The sequence below is a fragment of the Oncorhynchus tshawytscha genome, linkage group LG07 (assembly GCF_018296145.1).
Source record: "Oncorhynchus tshawytscha isolate Ot180627B linkage group LG07, Otsh_v2.0, whole genome shotgun sequence".
Classification (NCBI taxonomy): domain Eukaryota; kingdom Metazoa; phylum Chordata; class Actinopteri; order Salmoniformes; family Salmonidae; genus Oncorhynchus; species Oncorhynchus tshawytscha.
In genome coordinates this window covers 54,660,261-54,679,644 of record NC_056435.1, presented here as the reverse complement: position 1 = coordinate 54,679,644, position 19,384 = coordinate 54,660,261, and the positions used below count along the sequence as shown (strand labels likewise).

The window sequence follows — 19,384 nt, the reverse complement described above, 5'->3', positions numbered from 1 at the left end:
TTGAGTTAGCAGCAGCCGCTGTAAACCTGGGCTAGGAAAGGACGGACGATGTATTCAGTCTAACACAAACAACGATACTACAACATATCCAGTTTACCACCAGAGAGATTCTTCAGAGGACAAGAGATCCCTGCTGGGCAACCCGGCCTTTCATCTACGACTAACCATTTCAAGAGCAGCTCAGAGTAAATATTCCTTGCATTTTCCTTTTCCAAATGGGAAGTTATTTAGAATGCATAAGATACTGTATTTAAGATAGCATAGCTGCCTACGGCCCGATAGAGACACAAAATCTTTTTTGTTCCTCAGTCTTCCCGCTCTTTCATTCAAAACCAACCCCCTTTCTTTGTGGAACTAGCCGTCATATCTGTTCCGTCCGATGGGACGTTTTCCTTTATGACATCATTTGTAATCAATGTATAATACATTCTGTGTAGATGTAATTCAGTGTGATTATTTAGGTATTTAGTAAATAAATAATTAAACTACATTTTGAATTGCTGATTCAACTTGTTAGCCAGGGTTTGTGAAGATAACCAAGAATTTACAACTTTCAGATGAGACTGAATAAAGTGACGAATAAATATTGACTGCTATTGATGTAAAAGATTACTAGGTCTTTAAGAATTTATTCGGAAGATAACAGCTCTATAAACATTATTTCGTGGTGCCCCGACTTTCTAGTTAATTACATTTACCTGATTAGCTTAATCAGGTGATATTAATTACAGAGAAATTATTTTATAGAATAGCATGTCATATCACTTAATCCGGCATAGCCAAAGACACAACAACTGCCTGAGTTACACCAGGAACACACAATCCCTCCATCAGTGTTCAGACTATCCACAATTGGCTGAGAGAGGCTGGACTGAGGGCTTGTCCTCACCAGACATCACCGGCAACAATGTCGCCTATGGGCACAAACCCACCTTCGCTGGGCCAGACAGGACTGTCAAAAAGTGTTCTTCACTGACGAGTCGCGGTTTTGTCTCACCAGGGGTGATGGTCGGAGTTGCGTTTATCGTCGAAGGAATGAGCGTTGGAGCGGGATCGATTTGGAGGTGGAGGGTCCGTCATGGTCTGGGGCGGTGTGTCACAGCATCATCGGACTGAGCTTGTTGTCATTGCAAGCAATCTCAACGCTGTGCACTACAGGGAGACATCCTCCTCCCTCATGTGGTACCCTTCCTGCAGGTTCATCCTGACATGATCCTCTAGCATGACAATGCCATCAGCCATACTGTTCGTTCTGTGCACGATTTCCTGCAAGACAGGAATGTCAGTGGTCTGCCATGGCCAGCGAAGAGCCTGGATCTCAATCCCATTGAGCCCATCTGGGACCTGTTGGATCGGAGGGTGAGGGCTAGGGCCATTCCCCCCCAGAAATGTTCAGGAACTTGCAGGTGCCTTGGTGGAAGAGTGGGGTAACATCTCACAGCAAGAACTGGCAAATCTGGTGCAGTCCATGAGGAGGAGATATACTGTAGTACCTAATGCAGCTGGTGGCCACACCAGATACTGACTGTTACTTTTAATTTTGACCCCCCTTTGTTCAGGGACACATTGTTCCATTTATGTTAGTCACATGTCTGTGGAACTTGTTCAGGTTGTCTCAGCTGTTGAATCTTGTTATGGTCATAAAAATATGTACACATGTTTAAGTTTGCTGAAAATAAATGCAGTTGACAGTGAAAGGACATTTATTTCTTTGCTGAGTTTAAAAGATACCAGAAATTTTCCATACGCACAAAAAGCTTATTTCTCTCAAATTTGGTGCGCAAATGTGTTTACATCCCTGTTAGTGAGCATTTCTCCTTTGCCGAAAATAATCCATCCACCTGACAGGTGTGGCATATCAAGAAGCTGATTAAACAGCATGATCATCACACAGGTACACCTTGTGCTGGGGACCCTAAAAGGCCACACATTCAGTTTTGAGACATCTAAGTTTTGTCACATAACACAATGCCACAGATGTCTAAATGTTTGAGGGAGTGTGCAATTGGCATGCTGACTGCAGGAATGTCCACCAGAGCTGTTGCCAGAGAATTGAATGTTCATTTCTCTAATATAAGCCCCCTCCAATGTCGTTTTAGATAATTTGGCAGTACGTCCAACCGGCTTCACAACTGCAAACCACGTGTAACCAAGCCAGCCCAGGACCTCCACATCTTCTTCACATGCGGATTTGTCTGAGACCAGCCACTCGGACAGCTTAATGAAACTGTGGGTTTGCACAACTGAATAATTTCAGCACAAACTGTCAGAAACCGTCTCAGGGAAGCTCATCTGCGTACTTGTCATCTTCACCAGGGTCTTGACCTGACTGTAGTTCGACGTCGTAACCGACTTCAGTGGGCAAACGCTCACCTTCGATGACCACTGGCACGCTGGAAAAGTGTGCTCTTCATGGATGAATCCCGCTTTCAACTGTACCGGGCAGATGGCAGACCGTGACGAGATCCTGAGGCCCATTGTCATGCCATTCATCTGCCGTCATCACCTCATGTTTCAGCATAATAATGCACATCTGTACGACAGCGTGTTCCAGTTCCCGCCAATATCCAGCAACTTCGCACAGCCATTGAAGAGGAGTGGGACAACATATCACAAGCCACAATCAACAGCCTGATCAACTCTATGTGAAGGAGATGTGTCGCGCTGCATGGTTGGATACTGACTGGTTTTCTGATCCACGCCCCTCCCTTTTCTTTGGAGGTATCTGTGGCAAACAGATGCAGATCTGTATTCCCAGTTATGTAATGCATTTGTTTCAATTGACTGATTTCATCATATGAACTATAACTCGTAGAAATACATCTTAGAAATATTTGTGTTCAGTGTGTTTAGATTTCCACGCTATGAGGTTGGAATAATACTGTGAAATTGTGAAAATGATGATAATGCTCTTCTACTGTAAGAGCTGTTTGAAAAGACCACCTTTTCAGCCTGTTTTGGTGGTATGGAGACTTGACATCACCAGGCAGTAAATTTGTTAGTAGACCAATAGACAGGTTGGTTGTTTAGCAACACAACCGACGCATGTGCAACTATTGGGCAAAACAGATGGGTTGGCTTAGATTGTTTGACAAGATGTAAACTATATTTCATCTCCAATGTTTATTGAAAACATAAATATATTGTCTCAGTTGTTGGTTAACTCACTAGTGAATTTAGTCATTAGCACTGACATGAAATCTGTCAAAACACCTCAAAACAAGACAGGGTATCAAGAAGAAGATGAAACTTGCTGAAACGAGTCACTTACAATACCCTAAATGGCAGTTTCTTGTCATTGTTGGTAGATATCTGGCCATCTAAAATCACAACAACTCTCGAACGCCATTGAAGAGTGCACATCATTTTCATGACATAATCAACTAAACCATCTATAAGAAAGACAGTTCCAAACCTCTCTGCCAATAACAGCTCGTTTTCAGTTGCCCCCCCACTCTGACCACTCCCATACAGCCCTAGCAAAGTTCTTGCTTGAGAAATCGCTCCTTGCTAAGAAGCAATTTTTTTTCATTTTTGACCATTTCAATTGAAATCAATCATAGTAAGGTCCTTAATTGTGAGCCAGAAATGATTTGATATTGAGATAAAATGGCTGCATTGGACCTTTAACACAAGGTGGTCCAGTATCCAAGTAAGGGTTAACACAGGGGGGTCAAAACTAATCTAGTAACTAGTAACCATGTAAGGGTTTACTAGACCGGGTCAAGTATTAGGTTATGGGTTAACACATTGAGGGCATTTGGGAGCAGGAAAAGACGGTGGGGGTTGAAATACCCAGGTAGGGGTTAGAACGAGGGCAAGTGTCCAGTTAAGTCACAAGATGGTGGCACGTTCAGTATAATCATGTACCTCTATTTGTTTTATCACTATTCAGTACGAGATAAAAAAGATCTCCCTCTGGAGGGAATGGATCAGAAGGGAGAGGATGGATCATTTGACTACCAGTAAGTATTTCTCTTGAATATTACATATCTCTGGCCTACACATCTCTGGAACAATTGCCAGTCAGTGAATGATCTATATATGCAGAGTTTCTATTGCAAAACATTAGTAATCATGGCTAGATATGACTGTGTATCATCCAGGGTTATACAGAGGAGGATGTGGTAGGCCTTGTTTGCTTCATTATGGAAGTGTCATTGTGATTATCATGTGTGGTATTCAGGCTTAGGATCATGTTTAGTAGTGTTTATCTGCAACTACTTAGGCATCAGGAATGAGGAACAGGGACTATTACTTTGGCCTTGTAATATTTGGGAATGCTATTAAGACGATCCAGACGAGCTACAGTAAACAGGAGTTATTATGTCTTAGGTCTGGTAGTGCATGTTTGCAGTATGCATTTGTTAGTTAGTGATTGTCTTTTGCTCATTCCAGGTCTCACTGATCTCCAGTCATTCTTCTCTGTGGGGAATGAGAATCTTTACTGTTTAATTAACCCTCTAACTTAACTGTCAAATCAGCACTAACACACTCCAACTGGTTTACTCACTCTAATCATCGTGGTCCTACTTTATATTGAAATGGTGCTAAAAACCAGTGTCCTTACATGGTACAGTAGTTACATAGGCAGACACATTGTACTTTATGTACATGCTTAAAAGTTTAGCAACTGTTTCCATGATGATTATCATATTAGCCTCAGCAGGGAGTCTTTAGAACTTCAGAAGAAGAGGAAGGCAGCATCGTATTAGTGGAAACCAAGACTGTTCTCAGGGCAAGCCTGGTGTAGCTAGATATGTTCGAGTCACGTCGGGGATGCCCTAACCCTAAACCTAACCCTTTTCCTAACCTTAACTTAATTCTCCTAACCTGCCACATTAATTATCCTAACCTGACACGTTAATTGTCCTAAACTGCTACAAAATGTCAGTAATGCTAGTTAAAACTGGCAGACTTGCCATGAGAATAGTCTTGGTTTCCACTAATGCGATACAGCAAGATCAAGTGCCCCTGTACTCTGTCCCCTATAACCCCACACAACCAGTAACCCAACCCCCTAATTGTTCTTATAAGCCACAAAGGAAACATGGCACATTCATTTAGCCAGACCAGTTACAATGGATTTTTAAAAATTAAAGAAATATTTAACCTTTATTTAACTAGGCAAGTCAGTTAAGAGCAAATTATTATTTACAATGACGACCTACCCCGGCCAAACCCTAATCCGGACGATGCTGGGCCAATTGTGCGCTGCCCTATGGGATTAGGAATGTATATTTAGAGTAATTTGAAGAGACTTTATTCATTTTGCGTTTGGCTGTCAAAAGCATTCCGACCATGAAGGAAATAATTTGAACAGTGTTGTTTTAGGTGTTTATTCTGCTTGACAGCACAGTGCTGTGGTTTTAAAGTGTTAGTGTAAAGTGAGATGTTCAAAGATGTTATCAACAATTATCACATGTGTGAGCAGTGTCCATATGTGTGAGGCATGTCCACAATGGAAAATCTAAGCAAGTCTGCTCTCGTCTCTAATCAATGTTTATTAATATTACCCTCTTTCCTACAGTGAAGGTCATTGTTAAACTCACAATCTGACACACTCAATAGCACTGGGACTAATCACTCTGTCTACCCAACTCACACATTGTGTATGTGCGTGTGTGTCTGGGAATTTCGTTGAGTGTGTGTTTTTGTGTGTGTGTTTTTTTGTGTAAGTGTAATTGTGTGCGTGAGTCTGTGTGAGTGTGTGTGAGTTTGTGCGTCCGTGCGTACGCGCATGTGTGTATGTGTAGTCTCTGGCTCTCATTTTGTGTGCTTGTGTGTCACCTGGAGGATGTATCTCCTTCCTTCCCTCTCTCTCTTTACCCTCTCTTCTATCCTATCTCCTCCCTCTCTTCTCCATGCTGAAATGGTCATCTGTCCCTGACAGGAATGAAAATGAGAACGAAAAGGAGAACAGGTACTTTGGTTTCGGCACGGCATCCACCTCCCGGCCTGCGCATGTCAGAGACAGATACTGAACTCCCCTTCAGACTGAGGGCTTGGGGGTGAGATGGGGGGATGAGGAAGCGAGGGCATGGGGTGAGATGGGGGTATGAGGAAGTGAGGGCTTGGGGGTGAGATGGGGGGATGAGGAAGCGAGGGCTTGGGGGTGAGATTGGGGGATGAAAACGCGTGGGCTTGGGGTGAGATTGGGGGATGTGGACTGAGGCAGTGACTGTGATGCTAGATCATGGTCTATGAACTTCTTCACCCTCCTCCCTTTGCACTACTGTTTCCGGGGTAGAAGGGGAAGGTGGGAGATGAGGGGTGAGGAGGGTCAAGGTGGGCATGGTACACCGGCCAATCAGAGATATCGGTTCCCGGGGGTGTCAAACATGTGATCAGGGCACAGCTGAGACTCTCTGGGTAGTGTGAACCCACAGAGAGAATTGAGAAGAGTGTTGTTTCTACACACAGCTAGAACTCCCGTCAAGGCACTTCACCAATCTGTAGCGAATCGCAAAAACGTATAGCATATGTTGCTTACTGTTTTGGTCTATAGTCTACTTCCATAAAATGTATTACATCTGGGTCAACTATCCCTTCAATGCAGATTAGTAAATAGTACAATCTTACTTTAGGACTAAGCCATGTTAAAGATGTAGGATATTTATTTGATAACCCTGTAGCAATGCAGGACATTTTAAACTTGTAGTGTATTTGAAGTTTAAAAAGGCTTCTAAAGTTTGTAATTTCCACTTTGAAATGTCAAACTTGATTTTCCCTTAAGAAAAATGTATCAACCTCTACAAAAATGTTCATTAATTATAACCAACATAATAATTCACATTACTGTTGCTGCAGGATTATTTTCCTGCTGTAGCAAACTGGCTCAAATTGAGATCCAACATCAGTATGCTTCACCAGACTACAATCATAAACACTAGAGCTAAACCTAGCCCAAAGCTATGCATTAACCTTGGTTTAGCCTTGAGGCTAAAGTCATCAATTGACCTGGCTATCTTTGGCCTGGCCATGGCTGTGTTCCACACCTGCTACCTGTGTTCCACACCTGCTCTCTCACAAGCAGAACGACAGCCATTTCAATAGGCAGAATATCTTAGGCCCAAGGCTGTTCTGGCCCTGTTCAATACAGGCCTCTGGTGGAGAGTTGTCTTGGCAGGGACCTATCCTATCCATGGGTGGTTCAGGGTTAAGAGCAGCGGGTGTTCAATATGGGGAAAGAGACGCTAATCACAGCTGTGGTTTAAGCATCGCCTCAGGCTCATGATATTCAAGTCAGAAAAGCGTATTAGTGTTCAAGGCTCAGCTGGTGTTCAAACAGTGAGCCAAGGCTTCGCACTGTGAAATCGTCTTCTCATTACCAGTCTGCAGGATATCACAGAGTTAGAAAAGCAGATTTTCTGAAAGTGTCAATTTAATCAGGTAATAAACTGTCAGGTAAATAAATCAAGGTGATTTGCAGATTAGGGGAGAGAGAGGAGGCAGTAAGGTCTTATCTCTACCCAGAGAGACGTCAAGTGTTTCATGGATCAGGTAGGTGATGTAATGATCGTGAAACTGATCGTGAACACTCTGAGAGGTCCTGAACCCGTTTGTCTCTGTCGAGGGCTTGATCGTGTTTTTCCCCCCTTAAGGTTAATTGCTTTGTTTTTCTTCCGACAGCTGACATTTAACAGGCAGCAACCACCAGGTGCAGAGGTGAAGGCTGAGGACGGAAATCAATTTGGCTGAAATGAGGGAGTTGGGAGGTTTGAGAGAGGGTGTAGAGTAGATGTAGTGAGGGTTTAGGGAGGAAGGTTGGAAAGTCTACCGTTCGAGTTTGATGCCCTTGAGGAACCGATTTGGGGAATAAGCAACAGCGAACCTTTTGTATGGAGATGAAATATCAACACCACTATGTCCTTTCCTTGTTCCTTCCTACATGACATAGTCATCAATGATGATAATCACTGCTGCTCACATCCATCTCTGCATGTTTTTTCTGTCCATGTTTCGGTCAAGTAGACCTCAGCTTTCAAAAGATATTGATAAAATAAACATGCAGGGGTAAACATATGTGCTGGAGTAATTTTCATCATTGCTAATGTCTGGTCCCTGTGTAGCATAAGCTGAATGATTTGACAGTTCTGTCTCTGCATGTATGGGACTCTATGGCAGGGGTGGCCAACCCTGATCCAGGAACACTGCAGTGAGTGCAAGATTTTGTTCCAGCCCAGCTGTAACACAATTGATTTAACATTCTATGGTTTTAGGTTAAAGACCATGATTAGTTGATTGTTTCAAGCTGGCCTGGAACAAAAGCCTGCACATACTGCAGCTTTTCAGGACTAGGTATGGCCACCCTGGTCTATTCCAGTTTGACTCACTGTGGTGCTATAAATTCACCTGTTAGAGGTCCTTTTTATGCCAATTGCCAAACCCACAGATGCATGCCTTGATTTAGCTCTGTTCTCGGCCGTTACATGTGGCTTGAGCCTCCTTCAGGGCCCTGCATCTTTTCATTTATCCCTCCAAACATGATTTTGTTTTGTTTTCAGTTGAAGAAGGTTCAAGCTGCACGTAACACCATGGACCAGACCTAGCCCTGCAATAGACTAGTGTCCTGTCCAGGGGGTGTACTTGTACATCAAGCTGCCTCACGCTACAGAAACAGGAGATAGACTAGTGTCCTGTCCAGGGGGTGTACTTGTACATCAAGCTGCCTCACGCTACAGAAACAGGAGATAGACTAGTGTCCTGTCCAGGGGGTGTACTTGTACATCAAGCTGCCTCACGCTACAGAAACAGGAGATAGACTAGTGTCCTGTCCAGGGGGTGTACTTGTACATCAAGCTGCCTCACGCTACAGAAACAGGAGATAGACTAGTGTCCTGTCCAGGGGGTGTACTTGTACATCAAGCTGCCTCACACTACAGAAACAGGAGATAGACTAGTGTCCTGTCCAGGGGGGTGTACTTGTACATCAAGCTGCCTCACACTACAGAAACAGGAGATAGACTAGTGTCCTGTCCAGGGGTGTACTTGTACATCAAGCTGCCTCACGCTACAGAAACAGGAGATAGACTAGTGTCCTGTCCAGGGGGTGTACTTCTACATCAAGCTGCCTCACGCTACAGAAACAGGAGATACACTAGTGTCCTGTCCATGGGGTGTACTTGTACATCAAGCTGCCTCACGCTACAGAAACAGGAGATAGACTAGTGTCCTGTCCAGGGGGTGTACTTGTACGTCAAGATGCCTCACGCTACAGAAACAGGAGATAGACTAGTGTCCTGTCCAGGGGGTGTACTTGTACATCAAGCTGCCTCACGCTACAGAAACAGGAGATAGACTAGTGTCCTGTCCAGGGGGTGTACTTGTACATCAAGCTGCCTCACGCTACGGAAACAGGAGATAGACTAGTGTCCTGTCCAGGGGGTGTACTTGTACATCAAGCTGCCTCACGCTACAGAAACAGGAGATAGACTAGTGTCCTGTCCAGGGGGTGTACTTGTACATCAAGCTGCCTCACTCTACGGAAACAGGAGATAGACTAGTGTCCTGTCCAGGGGGTGTACTTGTACATCAAGCTGCCTCACTCTACGGAAACAGGAGATAGACTAGTGTCCTGTCCAGGGGGTGTACTTGTACATCAAGCTGCCTCACTCTACGGAAACAGGAGATAGACTAGTGTCCTGTCCAGGGGGTGTACTTGTACATCAAGCTGCCTCACGCTAAAGAAACAGGAGATATGCTCTTGCTCCTACGAGCTGTTCTGGGTCGCATGCGCCAAGGCCCGTGCAAGGCAACTTTCACATAAAGCCTGATTCTAGGGCTTATTGGTGCCCAATGATTATTGTTTGTTTTTTTATGGGTTTTTGTTTGTTTGATATCACAGTAGTAGTATTGTGCAACTATGTGTGAGCACCCAACTGTTTTTGACCCACTAGTAAATATCATTTTAGGCCAATGTCACTCAGGTATATTAGCAATCTCCACACATGTTCAGTCTGTGTTTAAAAAGTATGTGTCTGTTCAGTGTGTTTTTAGCCATCTCTGTTTTTTGTTCTTCCTCACCTTTTCCTTTGTCTTTCTGTTCTGGTTTCTGTTCCCATTGGTCCAAATCAAGTTGTTCACTCGAAAGGTATGACAGGAGTCTATCCCGCACAGTGCATACCACAACCAGAATAACCTTGAAATAATATGCATTATTTGCATTATTTACTTTTTAAGACCGCTCTATTCTTGCATTGGGTTTTAATCGATTAATATCTAATCACACACATAATCACCTTTGTCAACCTTCTGAAGTGGCTAAACATTGACCATACTGTTTTCAATTCAATCAACATCTTCCTCCAACGTATCAGGCTTAACCAACTAAAATCCTCCTTTTATTTCCATGATATTGATGCACAGGTGGACAGTAACAAACAACTGATGTTGACATTTATGCAATTGATTTCTCTAGTCCAATTGTTATGTTAAATTGGGCTGCATAAGATGTGTCTTTATAGAACAATGCTCAAATATCAAAGATCAAGAGCAGTTTGTTTTGAAAGTCATTTCAGACACTGCAGCTTATTTTAGGAGAATAAAGTCTTCCCAGTTACTTTTTCCACCTTTGCTCCTCTCTCAAAAGTTAATCTAATCAGATAATTGAATCATTCTACACTCTCATTCTAAAGACATTTTAAAGTGGAAGAATGCTTGATCTTTCTAAACCCTCTGCTCACTAAAATGTCTTGAGTGATAAGGTCAACAAACAAAAGCTGTCAAACCCGTGACTAAAGCTGAGCTTTTAAAACAACTTTGCCACTCTGGTAGATTTATTCAATTACACATAGAGAAATAATAGGCTCATAATTAAGATGTAATACTTCCCTCTTGAGTGGATTTAGAGCTATGAACAATAGTTACGTATTTACCAGCTGCTATGCTAATCTCCTTATAATTGGATACATTTTACTGAATTTGAGGGCTATGAACATCTAATAAGGCCATTTCTATATTACGCTCACGTCTACTGTACTAAAAATCAAGGTTGTCATTTTCCATGCCTGTATAAGGCCAAAGTCTACATACGGTATTGTATGACAGTGAACTCAATGTTCTCACAATCCTTCTGCAGTATATTAATCGATTAAAACATAAACATCTCCTGTGCAGTTATCCAGTTTCTTCACATGTATTTCACTCTCCCTCTTTTCTTTGGTCTACTTATCTTCTCTAGAGTCTCTCTCTCGTACGTTTGTCCAGCACCTGTTTCCTCCATTCCTTTCCTGATTTTAGTCTCTCTCTCTCTCTCTCTCACTCTCTCTCTCACTCTCTCACTCTCTCTCTCTCACTCTCTCACTCTCTCACTCTCTCTCTCTCTCACTCTCTCACTCTCTCTCTCTCACTCTCTCACTCTCTCACTCTCTCTCACTCTCTCACTCTCTCACTCTCTCTCTCTCTCACTCTCTCTCACTCTCTCACTCTCTCACTCTTTCACTCTCACTCTCTCACTCTCTCTCTCTCACTCTCTCACTCACTCTCTCACTCTCTCTCTCTCTCTCTCTCACTCTCTCACTCTCAACACCTGATTGAGTATCTGGTCTGTTTGAGTTCAGAGGTTTGATTGTGGGTTGACTTGTTGATACTTTGGTATGGTTGCCTTGGTAATTCTCTGTTGATGACCTTGTGTCCTGTTGGCTTGGTGAGCCATGCTTTCAGGTAATCTCTGTCAGATTATATTGGCTTGTAATTTGTCTACTAACTGGCCAGCCATACAGTCCCACACCAGTACATCACCGAAGAAAATATGTCAACACGGTCTGGTTTGTAGATGCATCCTCTCTACAATGAAGAGAAATAGACAACACCTCCAAATAAGATGGAAAAACTGTTGAAGAGCTAAACTTCATTATTTTCTGTTCCCTCTGCTCTGGTAATGCCTTTCTGCTGTTTGCTATCTGGCTGTTGTAAGAGTCTAGAGAGCTAATGCTGGTTGAAAGCCCCTGATCCCTTCTGCATGACAATTCTCTCCCCCTACTGCAGAGGTAGAAGACATAGGGACATGTTCTGAACTGAGATACGCACACCTACTATAACTTGGGCTTTCACACAAATACACTAACACCTGCAACGCTCAGACTTTTGTGTGTGTTTGAGCTTTATGCACAGATCTCAGATCAGAACATAGCCCAGACTGAGCAGCATGTGTATGATAATGCATTGGTTTGAGCATTTAAGGTACAGCTTCCCCAAAGACAAAGCGGCTCTGTAGCAGTTCTTCTAGACTACAATATTTACTGCAGGGCTTTTTATATTTTAGCAAGCTTATATTATTGCACTCAGGTTGACCATTGCCAGTGTTTTTATATCATAGCTAAAGGCAAGTATCGATGTTGTTCCAAAATGAGTTTGTGAAAGTGCTTGTGTTCCAGTCTGCACTGAATGACCCCAGCTACAGTCTGTACTGTAAGAGAGACGACAGTGGAAAACTACAGAATCAACACTTCTCTTGTTGACAGTTGTTCCCTTCCCCAGTTTTCTTCTTACCCCTAACCCCTCTCCTCTCTCTCCCCTAACCTTTGGGACGGTAAGGACTCGCCTGCGTTGATGACCGTGTTGATGACATCACAGGCGGAATCTAACCTTTGACCCCTTGACCCTTTGCAGCAGCGACGAGGACAACAAGCCTCTGCAGGGCAGCCAGAACTCTCTGGATGGCGGTGTGAAGGAGAGTGACGACAGCCTGGTGGACTATGGCGAGGGAGGGGATGGCCAGTTCAACGAGGACGGCTCCTTCATCGGCCAGTACACTGTCAAAAAGGACAAGGACGAGACGGAAGGCAACGAGAGTTCCGAGGCCACCTCACCCGTCAACGCCATCTACTCGCTGGCATAGTCCCCCTGCCCGGCCTGGCCTGGGGATCTGAGGAACTCCCCCTGGCGGTTGGAGGGTGATATTACCACCACTACTACTACTACCACACACACACACACACACACATACGCGAACACACACACATATGAATATAAGTGTATTAATATATAAAACACATATACACATGTAAACACACGCAGCACCTGCCTGGAGACTGTTTGACCTCTTAAAGCGGAGGGAGAAACCATTCCTCTGAGAATTAAGGGGGTGTGAATGGAATGGAGTTGAAGTTACTGTGAGCCAAGCCCTGACGTTCGGCTATTGACGTTCTATAGGTGCCAAGGTGAAGTTTGGTAATCTTCAACAGTAGCAGTCTCTCTATGCTCCTCCTTCTGCCCCTCACACAGACTGAGTGTGCCTAACGGGCAAGCTTCAGTTGTAGAGGACTAGGAGGAAACGCCGAGGTTTTCAACCAGTTTGTGTGGCTCTAGAGCTTTCTTTGTTTTCAACGTACTCAGCTTTCCCCCCCAAACCCCTCTCTTTTCTCCCCACACACATCCTCACGCCCCCCTGTGTCTTTACCGAGCGTCCCCAGAGAAAGAGACACAGACACTCGTCCTGTGAGCATATCAGCAAAGGACCACCAATATAGCAGGATGTTGGCAGATATGTTTATCACATTGATATTTCCACAGAGAGAGATGGTTTTTTGTTCTCAATTGATACAGCAGATGAGTCATTTGAATATATGAATGCTGTAAACAGTGCTAGCTCACCTTCTAGTTCACTGCAAAACTATGCATTACCAACATCTCATGTTTTTGGGTAAAGTCTGGTTATGAATTAAATTGTTTATTTTTCAGTGTTGACTCACAGGTTTAAAGAAGAATAACCTGCTTAATGAAATTCTATCGTTCCCTTGCCTTCCCGCTGTCGTAAATGTACCTATGATTCACCTCCAAACTCAAGTCGTGTTGAGATATTAAAAATGGCCACAGTTATAGCAATGCTATTCCTGCCTCAAGCTTTTTTTATAGTACAAGCCACTACAATGTCAGTTATAAATGACATAAAAAAAAAATATTATATTTTCAAGCATGGTAGTACTTTAGTGCAAGAGACCTAGGACAAGTAGCTTGGAGAGGAGGTTTTACCTGCTTTGCTGTTTGTACATCTCTATGGCGACTGGCTCTCCGAGGATGTGACTCACTTCCTATTTACTTCATGGTTAGCATGGCTGTGATCCTTAGTCTTGATTGGCACCCCTTTTGTATGCTTCTTTTATAACAGTTGTTAGAGGCAGGCTGAATCTGCAAAGGCAGGACTTCTCAACCCTTCAGAACGTACTTAGAATCCTAATTGACTGTTGAACAACTCAAAATAAAACCAAAACATATGTTATGTCTTTGAATATAGGTTACAGACAACTCTGTGAAGGTATTGAACATTGAACGTCCCTGCAGATTCTGCCTGGCCCTTGTCATCATTGACATGTAGCCATTATGTCAAGGAAGTGTGAAGAAGTTGGGGTGCACCAATACAGTGGTGAACTGCCATTTTACCACCGATACTGATACAGTGGTGAACCGCCATTTTACCACCGATACTGATACAGTGGTGAACCGCCATTTTACCACCGATACTGATACAGTGGTGAACCGCCGTTTTACCACCGATACTGATACAGTGGTGAACCTGCCGTTTTACCACCGATACACAGTGGTGAACCGCCATTTTACCACCGATACTGATACAGTGGTGAACCGCCGTTTTACCACCGATACTGATACAGTGGTGAACCGTTTTACCACCGATACTTACAGTGGTGAACCGTTTTACCACCGATACTGATACAGTGGTGAACCGCCGTTTTACCACCGATACTGATACAGTGGTGAACCGCCGTTTTACCACCGATACTGATACAGTGGTGAAGTTTTGGTGAACAGTGGTGAACCCGTTTTACCACCGATACTGATACAGTGGTGAACCGCCGTTTTACCACCGATACTGATACAGTGGTGAACCGCCGTTTTACCACCGATACTGATACAGTGGTGAACCGCCGTTTTACCACCGATACTGATACAGTGGTGAACCGCCGTTTTACCACCGATACTGATACAGTGGTGAACCGTTTTACCACCGATACTGATACAGTGGTGAACCGCCGTTTTACCACCGATACTGATACAGTGGTGAACCGCCGTTTTACCACCGATACTGATACAGTGGTGAACCGCCGTTTTACCACCGATACTGATACAGTGGTGAACCGCCGTTTTACCATGTGATCTTTTCATTAGTAGAACTCACTAATGAGTCTTCCTTGATGTTTCACCTCTTAAAGTGGCAGAAAGCTCAGCACCCATATTTACAACTTATTACAACAGCACTACTAAAGTCTTTCATGTTAAATCAAATAGATCTTAGCTAATCAATGGTGATTAGCTAACGGACGTCACATTGTGTTTCAGGTGTGTATTTCATGTTTTAATTGATTCCCTTATGTTTATATTATTCATTAATATATGAGTAATTCACTTAATAATTGTTGAGTACACATTTTTGACTGACTGACTTGATGGTCTCACATCAGAACCAACTCAGAACCCACGATAAAGAACTTTACTGAATTTGAAAATTGCCGTATGACTTTTGTGGCAAAGGGTATTTCTGCTGTAAACGAGCAACATTCACTGTATGTCACCATTAAAGAGGTTGTGCTGATCTATTCACTGCTCTCCATGTTGAGTATTCATGTTATATTACTGTTAGTATTCCATGTTGGTATTATCATTTATTTCATATCAATTTCACATAATACAGGAATGTAACATTGCATTTGTCATACTGTAGCTATAGGTACACAAACTGTAGGTCCTGAAAAAAAGATGTCTTTGTAAATATCCATGAGAAAAACAGCTTGATGGGTAAAAGAAAGAATCACACATCTGTATCCACCAAGAAAATGTACCTGGTGCATCTCATGATTGGGACTCAAAATGACTTCATCAATGTTGTCCCGATGAACTTCATTTGAAATGTTAATAGATGGCTTGTGTCTCTCTGTCGGTAACTTTTCTGATCATCACTAATTCAAAAGAAAGCGTTGAGAATAAACAGTATATTGTGGAACAGGTATACAGGAGGCCTAGTCAGCCCCTTTATGGTGTAAATGAAAGTGCTCATGAAATGTATCATTCTCTGCACACATGTTCAAAGCATATAAAAAAGAGCATTTTCTGAGTTACCGAATAGCCAATTTCCCCCTATTTTGTTTGTTTTTGTATTAAGGCAAACCCGGGACTTTCTCAAGGCTGCACAGACTCATCATGCCTTTCACCTAACATGCCTGCTGCTCCACCCCTCCTGGTGACATCCCAGTAACTGGTTGCCATTTTGAAAGGGATACATTTGAGCTTCACTTCATTTGTGCTTCACTCCTTCAAAGAGATGTCTTTTGTTCTGCCTTCATCCTCACCTAAGTCTTAAAAAAAAGAATATGCTGTATGTCCACCAACAGCCTCTGTGAACTGGTCCTCTTTACACCTCCTTCTTTCTCCAGCTTCTCAAAGCAATCTCCGCATAGAATTGTGACCCATTAGTTTTTTATGCGGTTGCTTTGTGATAAAGTTCACCATGACCTCCTGGTACAGTTGCCTACCATCTACAGACACCTGACCACTGTATAAACATGAGGAAACAGGAGACCAGGAGAGCTGGCAGAGACACAATACAGTGCCCTTCTTGTTGCTATATGCTCTTCTAAACAAAGCAAGACCAAGCGCACAGAGAGACAGTCCACTCTCAAACCTTCAACAAACCGACTGCTGAATCACGGAATGTTCGATGACGGATTTACAACTTCTAGTTCAGAACTGTAGCCTTGATCTCACCGTTGTTTGTGTTTGGGTCACGATACTGTACAAGCTGTTTCCCTTGACAGCATCTGTCCTTTCCCTGTATGGATCCTAAAGGAGGAATTAGTGAACTGGCTAGAAAACAATAAAAAGAGAATTATGCATATTTGCTGATACACAGTGCTTGCTTATGTCTTATTGTTTGTTTGTGCAGGATGATTGGAGGTGCATACAGCTGTAGGATATTAATTTGATCACCCTGCTGCAGGAGAACTTTACTGCAATGCAGGACATTTTCAACGTGGAGTGTATTTGAGGTTTAAAAAGGCTTCTGAAGAAATGTAAACATTTCAGACTGGATTTTCTCATTATGAAAAATGTATCAACCCCTACAAAAATGTCCATTCATTATAATCCACATAATAATTCACATTTCCTGTTGCTGCAGGATTATTTTTCTGTTATAGCAATCTGGCTCAAATGAAGTTCCTACATCTGTATGGAGTAGTGTGTCTTACCATTCCGTTTGTAATGTTTGCATCGTCTAGGCACCGCTCCTCCCCTACAATAGCAAATCAACTAACAAGGGGTTACAGAAATGTAAGAGTATCTGTGTATTTTCACAGCTTTGAGTTCAGTTGATTTGTGATTCTGTAAAACTGGGATTTTATCCTTACAATGAGACGCACATAGCAATTATAAAATTGGAGCTTGGATTATTGTAAATGTTGTGGAATTATTTTAGTAAATTTGCATTTCTCTGTTTACTTTTACAGGTGTATCAAAGCAGCTTCCCAGTCTTGCTTCTACTCATGAAATAACATATTTTGTAAGGTACATCTAATCAACATTAAAATGGCATATTAATATATTCACCATGTATGCGTGTATGATGAGATGTTGCAAATTCTGCTAGAGACGCCTTCTTTATAGTAAAGCTATCTCTTTTTCTCTAACTCCTGACTTCTCTCCTGACTTCTCTCGTGACTTCTCTCCTGACTTCTCTCCTGACTTCTCTCCTGACTTCTCTCCTGACTTCTCTCCTGACTTCTCTCTTTCTATTGTTTTGATTATATTAGACTACTGTTCTGTTAGATATCCAGAAAACGAAGAGCAATATATTTCCTGAGTGTACATTTTAAACATATATTAAAAACAATATTTTTGTACATTGACTATTGCATTGAGTATTTGTAATAAAACGTATTGACTGAAATTCACTCAATGTTTACTGATTATATGTGTGCTTCGGGCAATAGCCTATGTTTTATTACAAATACTCAACACAACCTCCAAAAGGAATAAGTGCAAATACTGGACAAAAATATAAACGCAACATGTAAAGTATTGATCCCATGTTTCATGAGCTCAAATAAAAGCTCAGAAATCCCAGGAATTTTCCATATTCACAAAAAGCTTTTCTCTCTCCATGTCATCCCCTGACCATAGACAGCATTTTTATTCTCTATTTTGATTAGGTCGGGGTGTGACTAGGGGGGGTGTTCCTATCTAAGTGTTTTATTTCTATGTTGGCCTGGTATGGTTCCCAATCAGAGGCAGCTGTTTATTGTTGTCTCTGATTGGGGATCATATTTAGGCAGCCATTTCCCCACTGTGTTTTGTGGGATCTTGTTTTGAGTTAGTGCATGTGGCACCTCTAATGTCACGGTTCGTTGTTTGTTTCTTTTTGTTTGGAAGGTTCGCATAAATAAATATGTGGAACTTTAATCACGCTGCGCCTTGGTCCGTCTCGCCACACAACCGTGACAGAAGATCCCACCACAACAGGACCAAGCAGCGTGCCCAGGAGGAGAAGGTATCCTGGGCTTGGGAGGAGATGAAGGAGGAGAAGACATCCTGGACTTGGGAGGAAATCAGGTCAGGACACGAAAGCCTTCCTTGGAAGCAGACGCAGGGAGAGAAGGGAGGACAGCGACGATGCCGGGGTTCGCGGCCACAGAGAAAGCTCAAAGGACAGCTCAAATTGTTTTTGGGGGGTGGCACACGGGGTGGGCGCCGGAGCTAGCAGTTGAGCAACGGAGAGGGCCAGAGCCTGTGTGGGAGTCGATAGAGGAAGGTAATGAGAGACACCAGAGAGAGGTTTTGGCAAGGAGTATGCTGCAGCGCAGGCGCACTCAAGAGCACCTTCTCAGCCCGGCACCATCTGTGCCGGCTCCCCGCACTCGACGTGCGAAGTGTGTCATCGTTCCGGTACAATTTGTGCCGGCTCTACGCATCAGGCCTCCAGTGCGCCTCCCCAGTCCGGTACGTCCTGTGCTTCCCGCACTCGCCCTGAACTGCGTGTCACCAGTCCGGTGCCACCTGTGCCGGACCATTCCCGGAGCTGCCGTCGACGGTCCTTGGTCCGGAGCTTCCGGCGACGGTTCCCGGTCCGGAACCTCCTGCGACGGTCCACGATCTGGAACCTCCTGTGACGGTCAACGTTCTGGGACGTCCTGCGACGGTCAACGGTCCGGAGCTTCCAGGCAAGGCATCCAGTCCTACTCCAAGGCCGGAGCCTTCGTCTGCGCTGGTGCCCAGCCCAGGCACGGCGCCCAGTCCCACTCCATGGCAGGAGCCTTCCTCTGCGCCGATATCCAGTCCAGGCTCGGCGTCCAGTCCTGCTCCATGGCAGGAGCCTTCCTCTGTGTCGGTGCCCAGTCCAGGCACGGCGTCCAGACACGGCGTCCAGTCCCGCTCC

The 19,384-nt window shown here is 43.6% G+C and overlaps 1 protein-coding gene across 9 annotated transcripts in view; it reads left to right on the top strand.

The window, feature by feature from the left end:
* LOC112254849 (neurofascin) overlaps nucleotides 1–13,832 on the top strand; it is a 174,126-nt gene extending 160,294 nt beyond the window's left edge. For 8 of the 9 annotated variants that reach the window (XM_042324628.1, XM_042324629.1, XM_042324632.1 and 5 more), the window contains 3 exons: nucleotides 3,896–3,965; nucleotides 5,894–5,923; nucleotides 12,613–13,832. In XM_042324628.1, coding sequence (XP_042180562.1) covers nucleotides 3,896–3,965; nucleotides 5,894–5,923; nucleotides 12,613–12,841 — 329 coding nt within the window. In that variant the 3' untranslated portion in view covers nucleotides 12,842–13,832. The remainder of the gene's footprint in view (nucleotides 1–3,895; nucleotides 3,966–5,893; nucleotides 5,924–12,612) is intronic. The other variant, XM_042324631.1, reaches the window with a different exon arrangement.
* The last annotated feature ends 5,552 nt before the right edge of the window (nucleotides 13,833–19,384 follow it).